Raw genomic sequence first — 19103 nt, 5'->3', positions numbered from 1 at the left:
TGAAGACACAGAGGACAGATGCTTGAGTACACCCGCCAAAAATTTAAAAAAAAAAAAAAAAAAAGGGAGAAGAAGGTTTTGATATTTTTAGAAAATTGCTACTCTGTGAAAATTGCTACAATTTCTAAATTGAAAATGCTAAAATTTCTAAAAATGCTAAAATCCTAAAAATCAAAAATTTCAAAAATTTCAAAAATGCTAAAATTTCTAAAATTGAAAATTTTAGAAAATTGCTACTCTGGATGGGGATGGGGACACATGCAGTCAAATCTTTTATGTAAGGAATCAAGTATACATATACAATTAAGCATAGTGTATGCATAATAAGACATAGTAAAGTGGTACATAGTCACCAAACATTTTGTTCTAAGGCACCACAGTTTAAAAACAGACTTGGTTCCAGCAGAGATATGTAGCATTTTTCAGTTCTTTTAATCTCATACCAAGGCCAGTTTTCTCCTAACCTTTCAGAAAACATTAGGGCTTGGATTTTAGTAGCCAATGCCCAAGGTTCAGTTATTGCTGCAGAGCCTGGACCCATTTCCAGTCCCAGCTAGCAATGCTTTAGCRCTGGGGGTGGCCAGCACAGCATCACATCAGTCTGCAGAGATGTTTCATCACAACAGACAGGCTGGCAGAAGCAGAAGTCCCTGTCACCAGAGGACCAGTATGCCACATACCAGGGTATGCACATCAGTAGGAGAAAGCTGGACGCAGGTGCACCTGCCACGGGGCGGAACGGTGGGTGYTATGAGAAACCTAGAGGGCAGCAGGATGGGATAGTTTAGTTGAATAACTAAGGTCACAGAGAACTACTTYCTTAGGGAGTAGCTGCAGTGGAAGAAGTACTACCCAGTTGTTCACTGTCACCTGTCTGGCAGAAATGATCTCCTCCTGCCCAGGCCTGGCAGCAGGGATCACTGATTCAAACCTCAGGGCAGAATCTGGTGGTTTGGCTTCAAAGACCCACAATGTGAGCTGTTTCTAAGCCTGGCCTTTTCACTAAAGCATCTGGCTCCTGCTGGCAAGGGCTGGAGACTCTATCAGAGAGACGGGAAGAAGGAGCTGGCAATCTTAATCTTCTGTAGCCATTGGCTAAGTAAACCTATGTCAATGCTCTAAGGGGCAAGATAAAACCTACACAGATGTGGAGGAGGGAAAGAGCAAATCTGACTCATGCCATTATACAAAATGTCATTCCCATTGTTCAAGGTGACTTTAGGGAGTGAAGAATTTGAAATAATAGAGAGAAACTGCATGAGGACCAATTTAGGCTATGTATTTTCAAAAAAAAAAAATCTATCAAGTTGAAACTGCAGCACTGTCTCCCAGGAGAGCTGGGAGAAATCCATTTGGATCTTTCAAGAACAGTGGGAATTTTTTAAAGAGAATCCTGACTGAGATGAAAAATGACCTGCAGCGGTAGGATGTCTGATCCAGCTTTCTTAGTCTGTTATTGGGATTTGTATGGTAAGGTGCCTGCTTATCCTTTTTACAGTTCTTGGGTATAAATGCTGTCTCTTTTGCATGTCCATACGGAGCATACACATTCCTTTGTGTATTAATATCTGAGCTACCTCCCTTGTGGGAGAATTGCTATTGCTGTACCAGGGATGATTCTTGCTCTGTTCTTGCTTTTGATCCAAGTTTGTCCCATGTCTTTTGGTAGAATCAGCCGTCTTCAATTTCCATGCTGGACTTGCTTCATGTGGCTCGTGACATTGCTTGTGGTTGTCAGTACTTGGAGGAAAACCACTTCATTCACAGGTAGGTGAACACACCAGTGTCAACATGGGCATTTCATGTGTATGGGCCAGCAGAGAAACAAATGCCCTGTAATATTTTTATGTCTTGCTGAACTCTAGTGGTTGGAAACCTTTAAACAAGGTAGATAAGACCTGAAGAAGTAATTAACATAAAAGGCTCCTGTAGACCAGGTGGCAGAGGTTTGTAAGTTTTACCAAAGATCCTGATGTCTATCTCAGTGCATGTACTCATGCAGCCTATTTAGCTAATCTGCAAATGGAAACATGATCTCCTGACAAAAATCCTTAAAAATGTTCCTTCAACAATTTTCCTTGCTGTCATTCAGCTCATTCTAGAGTCCTTCTCGCTCTCAGAGAATGGCAACAGGAGCATAACAAGAAGTACAACTCCTTGAGACTATTGTTTTCTGCTCCCACAGGACAAGGTGTTTGAGAAGTATCCAGAACTTTGTCTATAGCCTTGAGCAGAACTATGCAAACACCCCAAGAGAAGAACAAAAATTCTGTATGGCAGAGGAAGTCAGACACAGAATGTCTTTGATGGATAAAAGCTCACTCATAAAAGTAGAATCTCTGCTAGGTTCTCCACATTCCTCCCAAGAAGCTAGATGGGAAGGGAGTGCACCGTACTATGTTCAAAACAGAATAAATTTCCCTGTGCATTTCTGCACCCACTGAGATTGCTGAAATGAGGAATAAACCCTCTGCCTAGCGCTCCTTGAGAATACACTAAAAGAAGCCTTACAACCAATATAGGCAGTAAAAATAATCCAGATATTCTTTTCCATGTGTCACAGCTTTCCTCTAGATCTTTGGCAACCCTACTTTAGAAAATCWTGAGGGAATGTCATAGCATTTAGCCTGGTTAGGAGTAGCCATATCTGCATTCCATCCATCTTTAAAATCAACAGTAACAAGAGAGGCAGCAGCAACAAAAGCAAGAGATGCCAGCGGTTGTTCTTCCTTTCCTCCTGTGCTGCTGTTATTCATGTTGAACATGCATGGCCACCCTACCTGCATCAGAAGAGCACAGTACCAGTCTGCGGCTTTGCAAGGGACTGTGGCTTGTGGTAGCCAAACTCTACTTAACAGTTCTTTAAAAGTAATACAGAAGATGTGCCACTATGATGTTCACATCTCAAGATTTACTTTAGTTCACAAGGAATGGAAAGGGAGCTTTACCTGCATGAGCTGGTTCAGGCCCATACCTGTCCTCAGAGCAATATCTGCATCAATCATGATAGCTTGATTTTGCTGAAATTAAGCCCCTTGCTTGCTATTCCCCAGAGACTTAATAGCAGCTGTGGTGAAGAGAGGTTCGCAGGAGACCCATACCCTAAGCTGAAGGTTGCTAGTTTTCTGTGAACACTGACTTCTTTGCATGTAGTGTTTGTTTCCTGGGAAATTAGATACTACTCTTTGCTTTCCTTTAGGTTTGCAAGATTATTGAATGATTAAGTGGTTCTTCTCTTTCTGTTGCTTTTCTTTCCTTTCCTTGTAGGGATATTGCTGCCAGGAACTGCCTCCTTACCTGTCGAGGGCCTGGGAGAGTGGCTAAAATTGGAGACTTTGGAATGGCCCGAGATATATACAGGTAGCAGGGCTAAGCCTGGGGTAGCAGCAAGTGGAAGCTCCCCTGAATGAAGGAGGAGCAGTGTGTTCATGTGCTGCTCTGTTTAAGCATAGCAAGGCATGAAACTGCAGCAATCCTATGCTGAGGAGTCCCTGCTAACACTGTGTCGGTGTTGGCTTTCACCTGTAGTTTAATGGGCTCTGAAGACTCTTCCCCATTTCCTGAGCTTGTTGTTCTGAGCAATCTCTAGTAGTCATAGGCAGCCTTTCTCCTCCCTCTTGTGTTCTAAMCATTTTTTTGCCTCTACTTTCTCCACAGTGAGTGGCACTGATGTGCCTTTCTGTTTTGTAGCCCCAAATCACTCTGGGTTTAATCTTCCTCCTTGATACTAGCCCTGCCCCACTGATTTGGTGTCATCACTAAATCTCCTTGATTTACTGCACATAGAGGAGGAAGGTGCAGAGGAAGGTCAGGAAAATGTAATCACCCAGCCTGGAAATCAGCCAGAACACAAGGTTAACTACTCTGCTCCTGCAAGTGCCAGGAAATCTTTAATGATCACAAGCAGTCAGGGCTGCAGTTTGATGTCTTCCACATAGCACCTCCGGAATTGCAGCACCCTGTCCTGCTGTGCTGGGGAATTGATTTGCCTCTGATGCAGGACAAGAAACGCCCTGGACTCCGTCACTCGGGTTGTTGATTCCAGTGTCTGCCTTTCTTTTCCCCTGCTTGGGGATTTCATGGGCAGTTACTAAGCCAAGCCTAGCCCTGCTTGGTTTGAGGTCTGACAGTATCACAGCCTGAGGTGATGTAAATAGATTGCCACCTTCAAAATGGATGTGCATGTGAGCGGGAGTTTTCCTCTCTTTTTTCTTTCCCTCACAAAGAGCCCCCATTCTGCCTCACTGTCAGTTTGGACAAACTAGCATCTGTTGCACTTACACAGTCACAGAGCTGTCTGCCAAAGTAAATGTGTTGGCTCTGAGTTTTCAAAGGTGCCTTTGAAGTTTTGCATGTGTTTTTTTGTCCAGGAAAACCCTTTGGATACTCAGACTGTGTAGTCGAGAGCAGTGGCACCTGCTTGCATGAACAGCCTCCTGCAGCTGTCAGCATAGGGCSTGGGGCTTGTAGGTTTTATTTTAAATGACTGTGACAGAGTCCAGGATGTACCTCCTGTCTCAGGAGCGTGGGAGATGRTGTTTGTAACACCTGCCTCTGGCTATAGCGGTCCTGCGTGACTACAGGGTCCAAGAGTCATCCTCGTGCAATCCCTAGCATTTGCTAAGGCTTTTGGATTTCACTTGCATTGCTTTGGACTGGTACCTCTGGGACAGGCTGTATTTATTTGAGGTGAGGATGCTTAATGTGACCCTTGTGAGATGAGGGGGAGATGCAGCTGTGGCTAGGAGGCACTTTGGGGAGAGGAAGGCTTGCTAGTGGCAACTTAACTATGTGAGCAGTTCCCTGGGGGACAGACACAGGCCAGCCCAAGGTAACTGGGTCAGGCCTGAGGTGGGGGAGATGACAGAGCCGCCTCACACGGTCTGCCCTTTTCTACCAGCAGTCCTACAGTTTCCACTACCAAGAAAAGAAATAGGTCTCTTGGGCTTTTCTTTGCCTCACTGTTTTGCTTAAATTAGACCCTCTTCAGACTGATAATTTAATGACTCGTGGTAGTTTCTGAATACACGGCTGATTCTTGGTTTTGCTTGTTCTCTGCAGAGCCAGCTACTATCGGAAGGGTGGGTGCGCAATGCTGCCCGTCAAGTGGATGCCTCCCGAGGCTTTCATGGAGGGGATATTTACATCAAAAACAGACACATGGTGTGCTTTGCTTCTCTCTCTACCGCTCCTTCCCTCTCTCTCTCTATTTTAACCTGTTTTTTAAAGTGAATATTTTGAAATATAGCATGTTTGTGTTCATTTTCCTCTTACTGAAAAGAGAAGCAAGGGCTTTCAGAGCAGGTAATCTTGGAGGTAATATTAGGCGTAGGCCAAAGCAGGTGTTATTGGGAAGAGAACAGACAGGGAAAGGAGAGTGAAGCAGATTAGGTGCCGCCTTTTTAACTCTTGGGAGGAAGGTGCCAGTCCCATGCTTGTGAGARCAGCATGGCTTTACATAACAGGAGACTGCAGACAAGATCCTTCCATGCCAGCACTGTGGGAAAGGGTTAAGCTCTCCGATACGACAGAGCTGCTGTTGATCTGTCAGCAGCCAAAGGACAAGTAGCCCGATGCTGCTTATAGTTCTGCTGCAGTTTTAAGCAACAGGGTGGTAACTTCCAATCATCCAGCCAAACCAATGCTTGGGAAAGGCCCTGTCTCAGCCACTATCCCAGGGCTCTGCCTTCCACGCTGCACGGCCTAGGACTGCAATGTAAGCTAGGGATTGATCTTATTGTACTGTCTGAGATTTATGGAGGAGGCTCAAAAGTCAGCAGTCAGGATTCATCTCCAGCAGAGCTGCTTATTCAAGAGGAAGAGTTTGTCAGGGGTGTTCAGGCCTGCTCCCCTCGTTCCAGCCTCCAGCAGTGGCTGATGCCTCAGAGCAGTCTGCTTCACATTTGTATCTGGTTGAACAGGGCTGCATTCAAGGGCAGAACAACCAGGTTTACCTACCTGAGTCATAGACCTAACTCATTTAACATTCCGTTGTGGACATTGATGAAGTGATTCATAGTCCACTGTTAAAATCATACAGTTTGTTCACATCTCAGTCCCACAACAGTGAATTCCACAAGATGGGTGAGTACAGACTGCAGAGAGCAATAGTGATAACACTGCATCCAAGGGCATATCCCCTAAATCATGATGATTTATTGTGATCGTGATTATTTCTGTGTTCTAAATTTTATTTCCCTTCTCTTCTGCATTCAGGTCCTTTGGTGTATTGCTGTGGGAGATATTCTCTTTGGGATATATGCCCTACCCTAGCAAGAGTAACCAGGAGGTTTTGGAGTTTGTAACCAATGGAGGAAGAATGGATCCACCTAAAAACTGCCCTGGCCCTGTGTATGAAATTGTAATTTTGATGTATTAATGCAAATAAGTGTTTTGAATTCTCTTGTCTAGTCAGAAGTTAGTGATTTTTGAGATTGATTTTATCTTTGCTAATTTCCCTTTCTGAATGTCTTTATTGGCAGTTACACCTGCTTTAGTGGACCAGTATGGAAAGTGTTGACCATTGCTTGTTTAGTTAAAGACGGTGCAATATCACTGTCTCAGGTTAAACATGGAACTGCAGCCCACCTCTGTTCAGTTCTCAAAGGTTCCCCAGCAGGTTCARCGCTGTAGATTTCACTCCACTAGTAGTCATGTTTTAAGGGTTACCTATACAAAAGTTGTCYGACTCGGACATGCTCTTAAACCCTTTTTGTTAGGTGCTGGAGGGTAACGTGTACTCACAGTTTCCAGGCTGCGATGATGAGCTATTAYGGACCAACAGGATCTGGTATTTATGAGTTTCTCTCATTTTGCTCTTTCAGTTACCGCATTATGACCCAGTGTTGGCAGCACCAGCCCGAAGACAGGCCAAACTTTGCCATAATCCTGGAGAGGATTGAGTACTGCACTCAGGTATCAGTCTTCATTCATCTACTGTGAGAGGCGGGGAGAGGAGCAGCATAGCTAGCCAGGATGTACAATGAGAAGGCAGCGCTGCGCTACTGCAGTGGCACTGGGACAGGCTGATGGTACATTTACCACATCAGGTGGCAGATCCTACTGTCTTTCACTGCCTAAAAGCAAAAGAGYACACACTCATCCAGCTGTACAGAAAATGGCAGATCTATGGCTCTGCTTCAGCTTATAAAGACACAAATTATAGCAAGATGTAAGGCAAACCAGCATGCTTATGTCCTTATGTTTCACATCAGTCCTTGTAACCTGTGGGACATGGTGAGCRCTGGGCAGAAACAGTCCTGACGCCAAACACTTTTTCCTGGTGRTCTCTGTGGCTGTGAGGAATTTTCTGAGTCTGGCTGCTCTGGAGAAGCAAGTTCAGAGAGAAATGCCAAGGAGTGGAGGTTACAAGGCTAGACAGCATGAAGAGAATATGTCTGGCTTTCCAGGCTTAGACATGATATTTACCACCATAGCTTAGAAAGAATGGGATAATGTGAAAAATGTTCTCTTGTCTGTGTTAGCACAGGTTTCTTGTGCAGCCYCATATGGTTGTTTTCCTCCTTCAGTTTGCTTTCCCAGCTGTAAGTAATGGGACAYTACTGGTGTACTTCACTATTTGGGAGGTTTGATCTTTTTCACAGGTGTTTGGATCTTGAATAGGAGACACTTTTTTTTTGTTATCTCTGGCATCTAGCAACAGTTAAAGGTTGTCCAGATCCATTTCTCTCAGTTTAATTTTCAAAACTACTTAAATAGCTCAAAACCCCAGTCTCCACRGGTTCAAGTTGCTAGAGGTCTACTCTTGACGGTATTGCCTTGTATCTACCTTGCCATTTCTCTTTTGTTCTGGGGATGCAATACTTTTATGGCTGTAACTGCCTCAGTATGTGAGAGTGTTATAAAGTTCAAGGTGATAACAATTCCAAAACAACATTCCCATAGGAAATTCATCTGGACATAAAAGGTTTTTATCATTATTGTTGTACTGTCYGCTGTTCTATGGTGGGTTTTATGTTTGGTCCTGGATTTATTTTTTTAAGACTTTAAGGTTGTCCCCCTTCAAYTTTAAGGGTGTCCCATTGTACCTCAACAGACTGTCTTGTCAGCATCCCTCACACATGGGATGTGGGCCCCATGATGAGAAAGACTTGCTCTGATAATGCAGTCACACCTGCCAGTTGTCTTTGATTTATAACCGAGTCTGAGCGTTTAGGGCAGTAGCAGACTGAGAAATTCTCRTTGTCATCTTCTGCAGGATCCAGATGTCATCAACACCGCTTTGCCAGTGGAATATGGCCCATCAATTGAGGAGGAAGAGAAAGTAGCAGTGCGCCCAGAAGATCCAGATGGGATTCCCCCTCTCTTGGTCGCTGCACACCAAGAGAAGAAGGATGACAAGCAAGCTCTGCCCTCTCCACCCCCACTGCCATCAGCCATCACTACTGGAAAACCTCTAGGGAAAGCGGGAGCCTTGGAACACCCAGTCCCTGGGAAGATGCAGTCAGCCTCAGCAGGGGGACATGTCAACATGGCCTACACCCAATCCAATCCCCCCTCTGAGCTGCACAGAAGCCGAGGCTCCAGAAACAAGCCCACCAACCTCTGGAATCCAACATACGGTTCCTGGTTTGCGGAGAAGCAGGCCAGCAAAAGCAATTCTCTGCTGGAGAAAGAGATGTCTGAGAGGGAGAATGTGGGACCCGAAGGAAACTCCACTGCAGGGCCCAGTATTGTAACTGGCAGGCTACCAGGCTCCTCCCTGCTACTAGAGCCATCTTCCCTAACAGCAAGTGTTAAAGAAGTGCCTCTCTTCAGGCTTCGCCATTTCCCTTGTGGGAATGTTAACTATGGATACCAACAGCAGGGCCTACCCTTGGAAGCCTCCACGCCACCCTGCGCTAGCAGTTACGAGGATCCCATACTCAGAAACAAGACCCACGTAACCCACCAGGGGCCTTGAGCGCCCTCTACCCTCCTGACTTTTACCTGTGTGGCCCCTGAGCCTTGAAGAGATGTCCTGTTACCAATACACCATGAACAAGAGATCTCACAGTGTTACCTTCTAGTATGTGCCAACTTGCTCCAAAGTGCCACCCTTGAAGCTGTAATTTCAAATAACCCAAGAGGCTTCAAATCACCAGAGCCCCAAAACAAAAAGAAAGAAAAATAATAATAAAAAAAAAAGAAAAAAAAAGAAACATGGGGGAGGGAGGATAAAGGAAACACATTAACTGCAAGGCCCAGCTTCCTGTTGCATCAACTCATGTGCATGGTTGTTGTCATGCCCTTCCTGTGAGCTTTTCTCAATTGTGTGTTCTCTGCTTAAGTGTAAAGCCACTCACTGCTTTGAGTGTTTCATGTCTGGGGTTTTCCATGCCAAACCTGTCGTTGCTGTGGAACACTTGGAATTCTCCTGCAAGTGGCAGAGCTTTGTAGTGGGTTTAGGGAAAGCATCATTCATCCAAAACAAAAAAAACGATTCCGCTTTGAATGGAAACAYGGTAGCACGTTCCCAGCTTACATTCCAGCTGGTCTAGTCTGCAAAAGTCCTTGACTGTACGATGTTTTTTTTGTGGCAGGGCAGTGGAAAGGATCTGCTCATACTGCATCACTTGAAAACATAAAGGAATTGGTGTGGATGCTATGGGGCATTTAGTTTGAGTTTTTGTTTTTGGTGGGGGGGGTCTTGTCCTTTTTGTTTTTCCAGCATCCAGCTCTAAAACCACGTAGAGCCCTTTAAAATTCCTTCTGCCCTACAAAAGTAGGAACRTCTTTTGACAGGAACTTGTGATGTTAAGTGGAACCAAAGCAGAATGTTAAAGGACGGTGGTCATGAGAAGTATTTGCAGTGCTCTGGAAACGGACAGCCCGTCTGCATAGCTCAAAGGGATAAAATAGCCATTGACGTGCCCTGTACCAACAAGAAGAATATGAAGGCAGAAAAATGCCATGTGCCACAATCAGGATGCACCAGATACTGTCTATATTTGGGGCATTTATAGCCCTTGTTTCTTTAACAAAATAGGTGTATGATAGTTGTTTACAGAAAACACTACATTGACTCATTTTGTACACCTTGTGCATGAAAGAATATTCCAGTAAGTGTATTGTCAAAACATAGATGTAGGAAATAATTCCTGTGTAAAGATATGCATTAGTAACTTCAATGTAGGGTTACCAAGAGATGTTTTAGCGTTAATGCTGCCTGAAAAATAGGCTCCCATTTCCGCAGAATGGCTCTGCTAGAGCATCAGCAAAGGAATATGAAGTTCARCCCAAGACTCTTCATCGCAGTGAAGTGATTCTGAATGTGGCCCTGGATCCAGATGCTGAGGTAAGCTTGAAACCAGGCAGCTTGGTTTGGGCCACCACACACACAAAAAAAAAAGAGAAACTCTTGGGCGACTTGGGAGGAGGGGAAGAGGGGAAGGGGGCACCAACAGCTTGCAGCATGATGTGGCTGGTTAGTGGGGGGGGGCCAGTGCGTGTGTATGTGTATGTGTGTGTGTGTGAACAGGCTCGCTGAGGAGCTGCCCCGGCTTTCCTGCCATAGCAGGGCCCTGCTGCGCGGGCTCGGTGCCCGTGACAGGGTTACAGATCAGGGGCACTGCTACTGTGCACAGACTTGTTTAGCTGGAGCTAGGGGAGTGTAAGTGCACAGCGGGGATATGAGRCTTGCAGTTGTCTTCATCAAAGAGCCACTGGGGAGAGATTCTGTCCAGCTTAGGCCTGTGTTAGTGCCGCACTGGCTGCTCTTCCTAGCCCAATAAGCTCAGAGAGGTTTTCTTCTAGTGGCTCCTGAGAGATGCTTCATTTAGCAGGTGAGTACTACAGGAGCATTGCAATGTGCCACAGTACTATTTACATGTGACTGCAATTTTCATTTACRTATTTTAGCTTGTTTGCCTCAGCAACACCTCTTTGTTTTCCTTAGCACATCTTTGAGCAGGYGCCTGCCTTATGGCTTCTCCTGCCCTGCCTCTGAAGTGCTTCCTGAGGTCAGAATCGGATCCAGACAAGTGTTCTTAAAGAGGAGCCAAGAACAAAAGCCTGCACTATTAATGAACGTTGTATAGTTGACATTATTAATGAGGTCTGGGGCAGCAGCTCTGATGCTGCACAAATACAGCTAATTTGCCCAGTTAGGATACTAGGAGTGCCATTGCTAAAGAGACCCATAGGAGCACAAGCACCAGGAGTTGGTGCTTGTGGGGGATGAAGGAAGGAAGGCGGCCGCCTTCCTCCTGCCACAGGGATAGCTGTTGGTGCTTTGCAGCTAGTTAATCATAGTCAAATGAAATATGTTWTTCTCATAAACTGTGAGCAGTAAATAATGGAGGAGTTAAACACATTACTGCATCTTACATATAAATAAAGATGATGCTTCAGTCAGGGGATGTGATAAATTAGTGCTSATGCTCTCCAGTTTGTGCTGGTTACAGTACATAGGGTGATTACTGTAGTTCCTGCAATAGTGGCTGGTTTTATGGAAGCTTTCCTCTAGTGGCTACAATGTAAAAATGCTTTTATTACAATGCCKGTTCTTAGCATGTGGAAGTCAAAGGAATTCAGAAAGCTCATTTGGCTTACAATCAAAAAAAACAAACCCCTAGTTTCTGTAAGGTCTTCTGCAACAAGCATTTAGGTCAGTAACGTGTGGGTTGGCCAAGGCTAGCTCCCCAGTTTGAAAAGCTTTTGGTAAATACCAATGGTGATCAGAGCTTACTGTTCAGCARTCCAGTTTGGGGCATGTGAATATCCTGGGGCTTTTAGAACAGGCCCAGTACCATCAATGACAAACGATTGCCATGTGTGGCTGGGATCAAAYGGTGCTCTGCTCTGTCTGTGCAGGCTTCCTCTGTGGAAGCATCATGGTCCTTCTGCACGGGCTTGCAGATGAATGTCTGCCTTTGTGACAGGTGTCTCCAAACTTTCAGTGCCAATACAGCGCCTGGTTTTTTRATTTCCACAGTGTTGTCAGTACACATCACTGGGGCAGCTTTCCCTAAGGGTACCTGCCTCCTCAGCCACAAAAACAGCACGTCCCTGCCCAGCACTACGCTACTATCCCCCATCAAGCACCCTGGTGCTGGCAGGAGGGCTCCTGCAGTTACTGCGGCTCCGGGCTGCAGCGGGATGAGCAGGACACTGTTCAGAGGTAGGGAAGAGCCCAGGAAAGTCTTTCCTGAGAGCAGGCCAAGGTGCTGTGCAAAGGGATCCAAAAGAGCCTTGCATTGCAGAAGGGCCTTATCAAAAATAATTGGTGAGTTGGGGTAAAGGTAACAGGTTGTATTTTTGGGGTGATGGACTTTGTGTGTATGTAGAGAGCTAAGTAACATGTGCTCCTAGTTGTTAGCAATGAGGCTGTATTTCTGACATGGAGTGGAGCTTAAATGCTCTACAACAAAGAATGTACTTAGAGAATTTGTGTTAGGAATTTCTGTGGCAATGCCTGAATGTGTTAAATGTTCATGTGCCTAACTGTGCTCCCACCTATGCTGGATTCAGTCTATCCCATCTCCTTTAGCTACCAATAGCAAGCACATTTTTGTSTCATTATGAACCAGTTTAATTTTGGTGCCTGGAAAGCAGCACCTGCTACATTTCAATGTCCCGGTGTGCGGAAGGTGCTCAAGTCACCGCGACCTCAGCAGCCAAAGCTCCTGCTGTGTGTAAAGCCCGACTCCCTTTGTTAAGCCCCTCTGCACTGGGCTTCCAGTGGTAGCTCCTGAAAGGGTCTAAGAATTGAAACTGAAGGTACTGTAGTTCCCTCACCTTTTGTCTAGGGTTGTTTTTAAACTTAGTATAATTTTGAATGCAAATGTCTTAAGTAGAGAGTGTGTTTAAAGACTGTTATTCTATTTCCCTGGCACTGTTTACACTATGTTCTTATATATATATCTTTTTTTTTTTTTTTTTTTTCATTCTAGAGTTGTAAAGCAGGAAGCAGCATGAGCCACAGTATGACAAGCACAAATGGGAAGATGTGCAGCCACTCTCAGACTCTGAAAATGGCTTATTTCCACATGGATTTTACCCATTTCTTATAGAGGTTAGGTAGGTTTTCTGATTCTGTGCTGATCTGCAAGCTGGTGAGGATAAAATAGACTGGGATGCCTGTTTATCTACTTTCCAGCTGTCCACTCATCATCTTCCTTTTTTGCTGCTCAACCTTGTTTCTCCATGCTGTGCCCTGGAGGGATGAAGCGAGGCAAGGCGTTTGGTTATTCTGCTTCCTCGTGGAGTGCTGGTAGGCACGGGACAGGAGGCGGCTCTGCTGCAGGGGGCTGGAGGGAGAGGTTAGAGGGGCGAGGGCAGCAGGCCTGGGGCCACGTGTCTCCCTGGGGCTGGTATCCCTGGTCCCTCTCGGTGGGAGCAGGCTGGCTCGGGGAAGCAGCTGCAGCAGCGCACGTGGTCATTGAAAAGAGCGTGGGATCCGGGAGCTCCGACACAGGCTGGGAAAGACATCTTAACATTGCACATCTGCTCCCGTCACCGAGCCTGGCAGCAGGACCCGGGCCATGGGAATGGCCTAAAATAGAGCCTTTTGCAGCTGCAAAGACATCACAAACTGCCCCAACCCTAAGCCCATCACAGGGAAACATTTGAATTGTCTCTTCCGGCTTTTTTCAGTACCAGTGCGTCGTTAGGAATGTGTGTCTCATGTACAGCAGCTTATGCAACATTGTCCATAAAGGAAGGGCCTGTGCATTTCAGGGATACTATGAAGAAAAAAATATTAATATATGGTCATGAGTATTTTGTATTGAATAGTGTATTTGTATTGTAAACAAGTGTAGTGAACCAAAAGGCATGAAGTTAAATAAAATGACTGTTACTGGCTTTGCCTGTGTTGGGGTGTTCATTGAAATGTCTGCAAGAATTGCAGAAATGAGTTTTCATCTCTAGAATGCAATAGCAAAGGGCGCCCTTTTGGAGTGAATTTTTACTTGTTAAAATATAAAGGGCCAGGGTTCATGCACCTGGTTATTAAGGAGCAGGCAGGCAAAGTTGGGGACTAGCAGGAGCTACCTTAGGCCTTTGCAAGTGTAGGAGCCCGAAGTTTGTTTCTTGCAAGCAGCTGGGTGACTTTGCCACCAAGGCTGTCTTTTAGCTAAAGGAAACTGGCCCATAGACGAGGAGGGGGAAAAAACCCACATGGTTCAAGAGACTATTTAGGTGTTTTCATTCCTAAGGGTGCATATTCAAGCACAGCATTTTAATTTGTGTCTGAACATTGACTTGGAGCAGCTGTAATTATAAGATGTCTAAAAAAAAGTGGCATGCCATGATTAAGTCCTGCGCAAACATAGGAAGAAAGGTGAGTTCCTGCCTGGAGATGTTCCCATCCTCCCTACCTTGCATCAATCTTATGCTGCTGCTTTCTCAAGAAATGGTACTYCAGGGTTTTTTTTTGTTGTTGTTGTTTAACAGCCTTTTTCTGCTTTACTTGCTTGTCCACATGCTAGTCCCACTGTGGGCTTATTAACATCCCTGTGTCCTCCCACGCTGCAGTTCTTCCCTCTCATCTTAATGGAAACAGGAGCTGCTCCCATTGCAGCTGGGGCCCTGCTGGCTGCCATTTTTCTGCTTGTTCCCTGATTTGTCTGCCTGCAGCAAGGCAGGAAAGTAGGTGCAAGTTGGAACTTCATTATGTGGCTTCCATGAGCATTGGCTTTAGTTTCCACCTCGTGTTTGACATAGGTTTTTCAAAATCTGAATTTTTGCTCTATAAACCACGCCATAAATGCTGGCCTTGCCACCTATGCACCCTCAGGTAGCAGAGCTACCTTGTCAGATACTATGCTCTGTTTCGCCCATCTGTAGTGCCAGTCTTGGCTCCTTCAGCCTCAGCTCCTGCTGCACATCAGCATTTAAAAGTCTAGGCATCCTGCCCTGGAAATATAACTCAGCACTGCAGAACAATCACTGAATCCAACCACCAAAACTCACTAGGAATAAMTTCCCCATTCTGGGACTCTTCAAGGAAGTGTCCTTCTTCCTGCCACACCTGTTTCCAGCCAGTTTATAACAAAACTTGAAATGCTTCTGTGCCCACAGCACAGAGGCCCTACCTCTTCTCCACAGCACAGCTTTGGGCCTGGTGGCAGGAAAGTAGAACATTTGAGTCCACACAGGCAGCACAGAACTGCTGGGGACCRTTTGTTTATTCATTAAATATTTTACTTACGTATTTCATAGGGACTTCGGAGGCCATCTGCCTCAGCTGTAACAGTTTGAGGGCTTAAGTCCCGTAGACCTCAGCACAGCTTCTTTTGCTTCCCTGGTTCTGTGCCTGGTTCTGTGCCGCACCTACTTCTGAACTTGTGCCACATGCTCCAGGTGGCCTTGCTGGAGCAGGGGGTTGGACTAGATGATCTCTAGAGGTCCCTTCCAACCTCAGCCATTCTGTGATTCCGTGAACTTCAGTGCTAGTTGTTTTCAGAATTTTATGACACAAAGTTGTCTATGGCAAGAGTGAGGGAAAAGGATTATGGCACCTTACCTTGGATTTAAGGAAACACACRTCCTCTCACATCACCAGCTTGGAGACAGCCATAGGTAATCCTCCTTGCAAGCGGGAAACGGGATTTATTTGTTTCAGGCTGTACAGAGTCACAGGGTTTCCTGTCCCCGCTGAGGGGGCTCTGCAGTGACACAGTCCCGACCCGCACTGAGCTCGCCGCCCTGCCCCGAGCACAGCCGAGTGCTGGTGCTGGGCCCGCTACGCCCCAGTCCAGCTCAGCGCCGTGCTCCTCCAGCACAGCCTGAGGCAGGCGTGGGAAGCGAAGAGTTCCAGTGCACTGGAACAACTCTCAGGAAGTGCTGGTCCCCCACCTGCCTGTGCAAGATGTGCCACGCACGAGGGGTGYGGTGAACAACGCAGCTCACCTTCGGCCCTGCTCTCACTCACCTCCCTGAGCACTGCCTGGAAAAGCAGTTACATTCATTCCATCTCAGGAAACAGAAAAACGAGTGTTTCTAATAATTCTGGTTGAGTTTAATAGCCAGATAGGAGGAGAGTGAGGAGATAAACTCCATAATGACTTGACATAAATTCTCTTTGACATATGTTCAGCAGGGTTTAATTTTACTAACAACAGCAAGAAACAGATGTGGACAAAGTAAAGCTCAGTACACCACTAATATCTGCATCTTCAAATATAAAGCATTATTTTCTTTACATTCAAAATTTACAGCTTTTATATTCAATTAAAAACTCCCATAAATTAGAATACAGTCCATCCTTTAAATACAGTGTAGGAAAAATAGCTACAGTAGTATTTAATGTAACAGCAGAAATCTGTCTAAAAATAGGCTATTACAATGTCATTTAAAGTGTCACTTCTTTCAAGTAGATAAAAGCAAGCAGATCATTCAAGAATAAAAYGACTGTTTTGGAACATAAAAACACCCTGATAACCTTCAGTAAGATATTGTTTACATATGCTGAGCAATTAAAATACATATGTGCTTAAAATATGGGGAAAGCACTAGTTGTGTTAAAAGGCTGAGCTGCAAATAATGTCACATCACCATGCATTATAAGGCTATACCTAAAACTATCCTGAATGAGACTCTTACTGAAAATTTACACTGGAAACAGTGCCGAAGGAAACAAAAAGAAACATGTATCACAAACAGATCAAATGTTAATGGCTTGCTTGAAAAACCTACATATAATCCATACCACTGGCAGGAAGAACCATGCTGTATTTATACAGACTTAATATTTCTGAGGCAGCTCTCATGTTTAGCTCCACTCTAGGTTTATTTGCATTAAAAACTGGGATATTCATATCCTGCAGCACACCAAACAAGCATAGCTCTTAAAGTGAGGGAAAACTCTCCAGGAGAGTGCAAAGTGCATTATTTTGAAGAATGCTTCTCGTACTTAGCTTTCTACAAATGTCTACGACAAAAAAGTGCTTTTTTTTACTATACAGACTGACATGAAGTATATTTGTGCTTTTTAAAGGCTTTTTATTTAATTGCTGCTGTTCACTAGGATAGCTGCAAATACTTCTACTTATCAGCCCTTTTGTTTTCTAGAGGGGAGAATGGGAGGGGAAAAGAGGAGGGATATGAATGATAAAATGTGGAAGTACTTCACAACTGCTCAAAAAAAAAAGAATATTTTTTGCTTGCTTATTGCTAGCAGCTGGTATCAAAATTGACAAAGTGTCTAGGAAACAGATGAATGTCACTTATTAGCCACCTCCTCTGTCAAAAGCAGGCAATGCACCAAGCAGTTCATTACCACAGTGAAGAAAATCATTTAAATACTGCATGAATCACAAATAACTTTAGAGGGCATTACATTTACTTGCATTCTCTTACTGGAACACTATTCAAATAATCCAGCATCTCAAATCCAAGATACTTCTGCAGTAACCCTCCCAGTCTCAGTAGGAGCAATGGAATCGGGGTTTCACTGCTTAAAGCAACTGAACTTTGTTTTTAACGTATGCATTTTTGTGTGTGTGTGTGTRTGTTTATGTGTGTATGTGCCAATGGTACACGTGCATACACACACATAAAATGCAAATGTTGGTTCGATAATTTAAAAATAAACTGGCACTCTAAGATAGGGTTCCTGTGTSCTTTTAAAACTTATTTCCCATTGCATTCACACATTTTGGCTCAGCAAATGTCATCCACAAGTTTTGCCCCATTAATCCCACGATAGGTTACTCTACTAGGTCGAACCAAGASCCCATGGTTCAGCTTGCAGGTGAAATAGCGCTTCTCCCCCACAGACCCATCATTCTTTCCCTTGGCACTTCTGAGCTCAAGTCCAAGCCATATCCCTGGTGCAAATTCGGTAGGACCAATGTACCTGATTGTCCCCATTTCATTGGAGCTGGTCAGAAGCACCTGAGAGCCTTCGTGCAGCTTCACGGGTCCCTCGGAGTTAGCTGGGGCAGCATTACTCCAGCTGCGCCTTAACACAGAGCTCTTGGATCTAGTTTAAAGAAAGAGGGGGAAAAAAAATCCAAGGCAATGTAAATATATAATTCAATGTGCGTAAAAAAAAAAAATCCCCATATCCCTCAACTCCTAAAAAAAGGATCTCATCTCCTGTCACTGACAAAACATGCAACAACATTTCTATGCTAGTAAACACAGTACTGTCAGACTTGAAAAAAATCCATTTTCTTTTGCTTGATGCTAGGATCCACAATATTTAGAATAATTGACAGTATTGGTCAATTAAGTGGTACAAAACGTTTTATAGGCTGCTTGAAAAGCTTTGCCAGACCAGCTTGTAACATGTTGGGGTCAGTCAAGAGCAACAGAACAAAGGGAAGCTCTTTAAGGAGGGATTCCAAACCTCACACATGCAGCTGCGTGTAATGCAAGGATTTGGAGATTGTGTGGACAGCCACTTGAAAATAACCTTAATGCTTCCTTGAATCCAGGGACTGTACTCCTAGCCTACTCTATTTCTGTTTCATTTTGGAACAGGAATGTGAAAGGTCCACCTACTTGGCTGGCTGCTAAGTTGACTGTTTCCAGTCCAACTTAGCAGCCAGCCAACCCACACATTTTATTCGTAAGTCCACGCACTCACCGAACAAAGGAGTTTCTCCTGTTTATCTCTTTTTGTGAAGATGCAGAAGTCGTGCTTAAACTGCGCCTAAAACCTAAGTGGAAAGGTAAATAAGCGTAAGAACTTAAAAACAGAAACACTAATAGACAAGCCCTATCCGAACTCATATTCTTTACATTTTCTTTCATGCCACTTTCACTTCATATGTGATACATTCTCCCTTCGTCTTGGGACACTAGGTGATGAAATTTATCATGATAAGTTAGTAACATATTCAGACATTTTAAGATGACAGAAATTAGATTAAACAAACAGAATGAGGTTAATCTGAAGCATCTCTTCCACAAAACTTTAGGGAAGGAGTAATATATCTACTTCAAGTATCTCAGAACAGGTTTAGTAGTCCAACATAGACCTCCTTCCCTGCACTGATCCCCTAATCCTGACAGTTTAAGGAACAGATTCAATTTATAGCGAACTATGACTACAGTGCAATACTGTAATATGGGGAGAGTGTCATTTGCTTATAAAAACCAGTATCAACTCTGAGGTAATTAGTTCTGCAAGGATAGTTGATAATAACGTG

At 44.5% G+C, this 19103-nt stretch overlaps 2 protein-coding genes and 1 long non-coding RNA gene across 4 annotated transcripts in view; 2 read left to right on the top strand and 1 right to left on the bottom strand.

The window, feature by feature from the left end:
* The window catches only part of ALK (ALK receptor tyrosine kinase), a 201341-nt gene extending 192359 nt beyond the window's left edge, over nt 1–8982 (top strand). Inside the window, exons 23-28 of the mRNA XM_026048109.1 lie at nt 1670–1767; nt 3268–3360; nt 5062–5163; nt 6217–6351; nt 6825–6915; nt 8219–8982. Coding sequence (XP_025903894.1) covers nt 1670–1767; nt 3268–3360; nt 5062–5163; nt 6217–6351; nt 6825–6915; nt 8219–8923 — 1224 coding nt within the window. The 3' untranslated portion in view covers nt 8924–8982. The remainder of the gene's footprint in view (nt 1–1669; nt 1768–3267; nt 3361–5061; nt 5164–6216; nt 6352–6824; nt 6916–8218) is intronic.
* Nucleotides 8983–10025: 1043 nt separating this feature from the next.
* On the top strand, nt 10026–13241 carry LOC112954838. The gene is made up of 2 exons (XR_003250791.1): nt 10026–10297; nt 12894–13241. It is a non-coding gene; the product is annotated as an uncharacterized LOC112954838 (long non-coding RNA).
* Nucleotides 13242–17508: 4267 nt separating this feature from the next.
* Nucleotides 17509–19103, bottom strand: part of CLIP4 (CAP-Gly domain containing linker protein family member 4) — a 49111-nt gene continuing 47516 nt past the window's right edge. For both annotated transcript variants that reach the window (XM_026048106.1, XM_026048107.1), the window contains 2 exons: nt 18539–18611; nt 17509–17929 (listed from right to left, as the gene is read on the bottom strand). In XM_026048106.1, the coding sequence (XP_025903891.1) occupies nt 17608–17929; nt 18539–18611 (395 nt within the window). In that variant the 3' untranslated portion in view covers nt 17509–17607. The remainder of the gene's footprint in view (nt 17930–18538; nt 18612–19103) is intronic.

This window comes from Nothoprocta perdicaria, unplaced genomic scaffold (assembly GCF_003342845.1).
Source record: "Nothoprocta perdicaria isolate Ctin4 unplaced genomic scaffold, notPer1 scaffold_51, whole genome shotgun sequence".
In the NCBI taxonomy this organism is placed as follows: domain Eukaryota; kingdom Metazoa; phylum Chordata; class Aves; order Tinamiformes; family Tinamidae; genus Nothoprocta; species Nothoprocta perdicaria.
The sequence above is the reverse complement of the archived record's forward strand: the minus strand, read 5'-3'. Positions and strand labels throughout refer to the sequence as shown.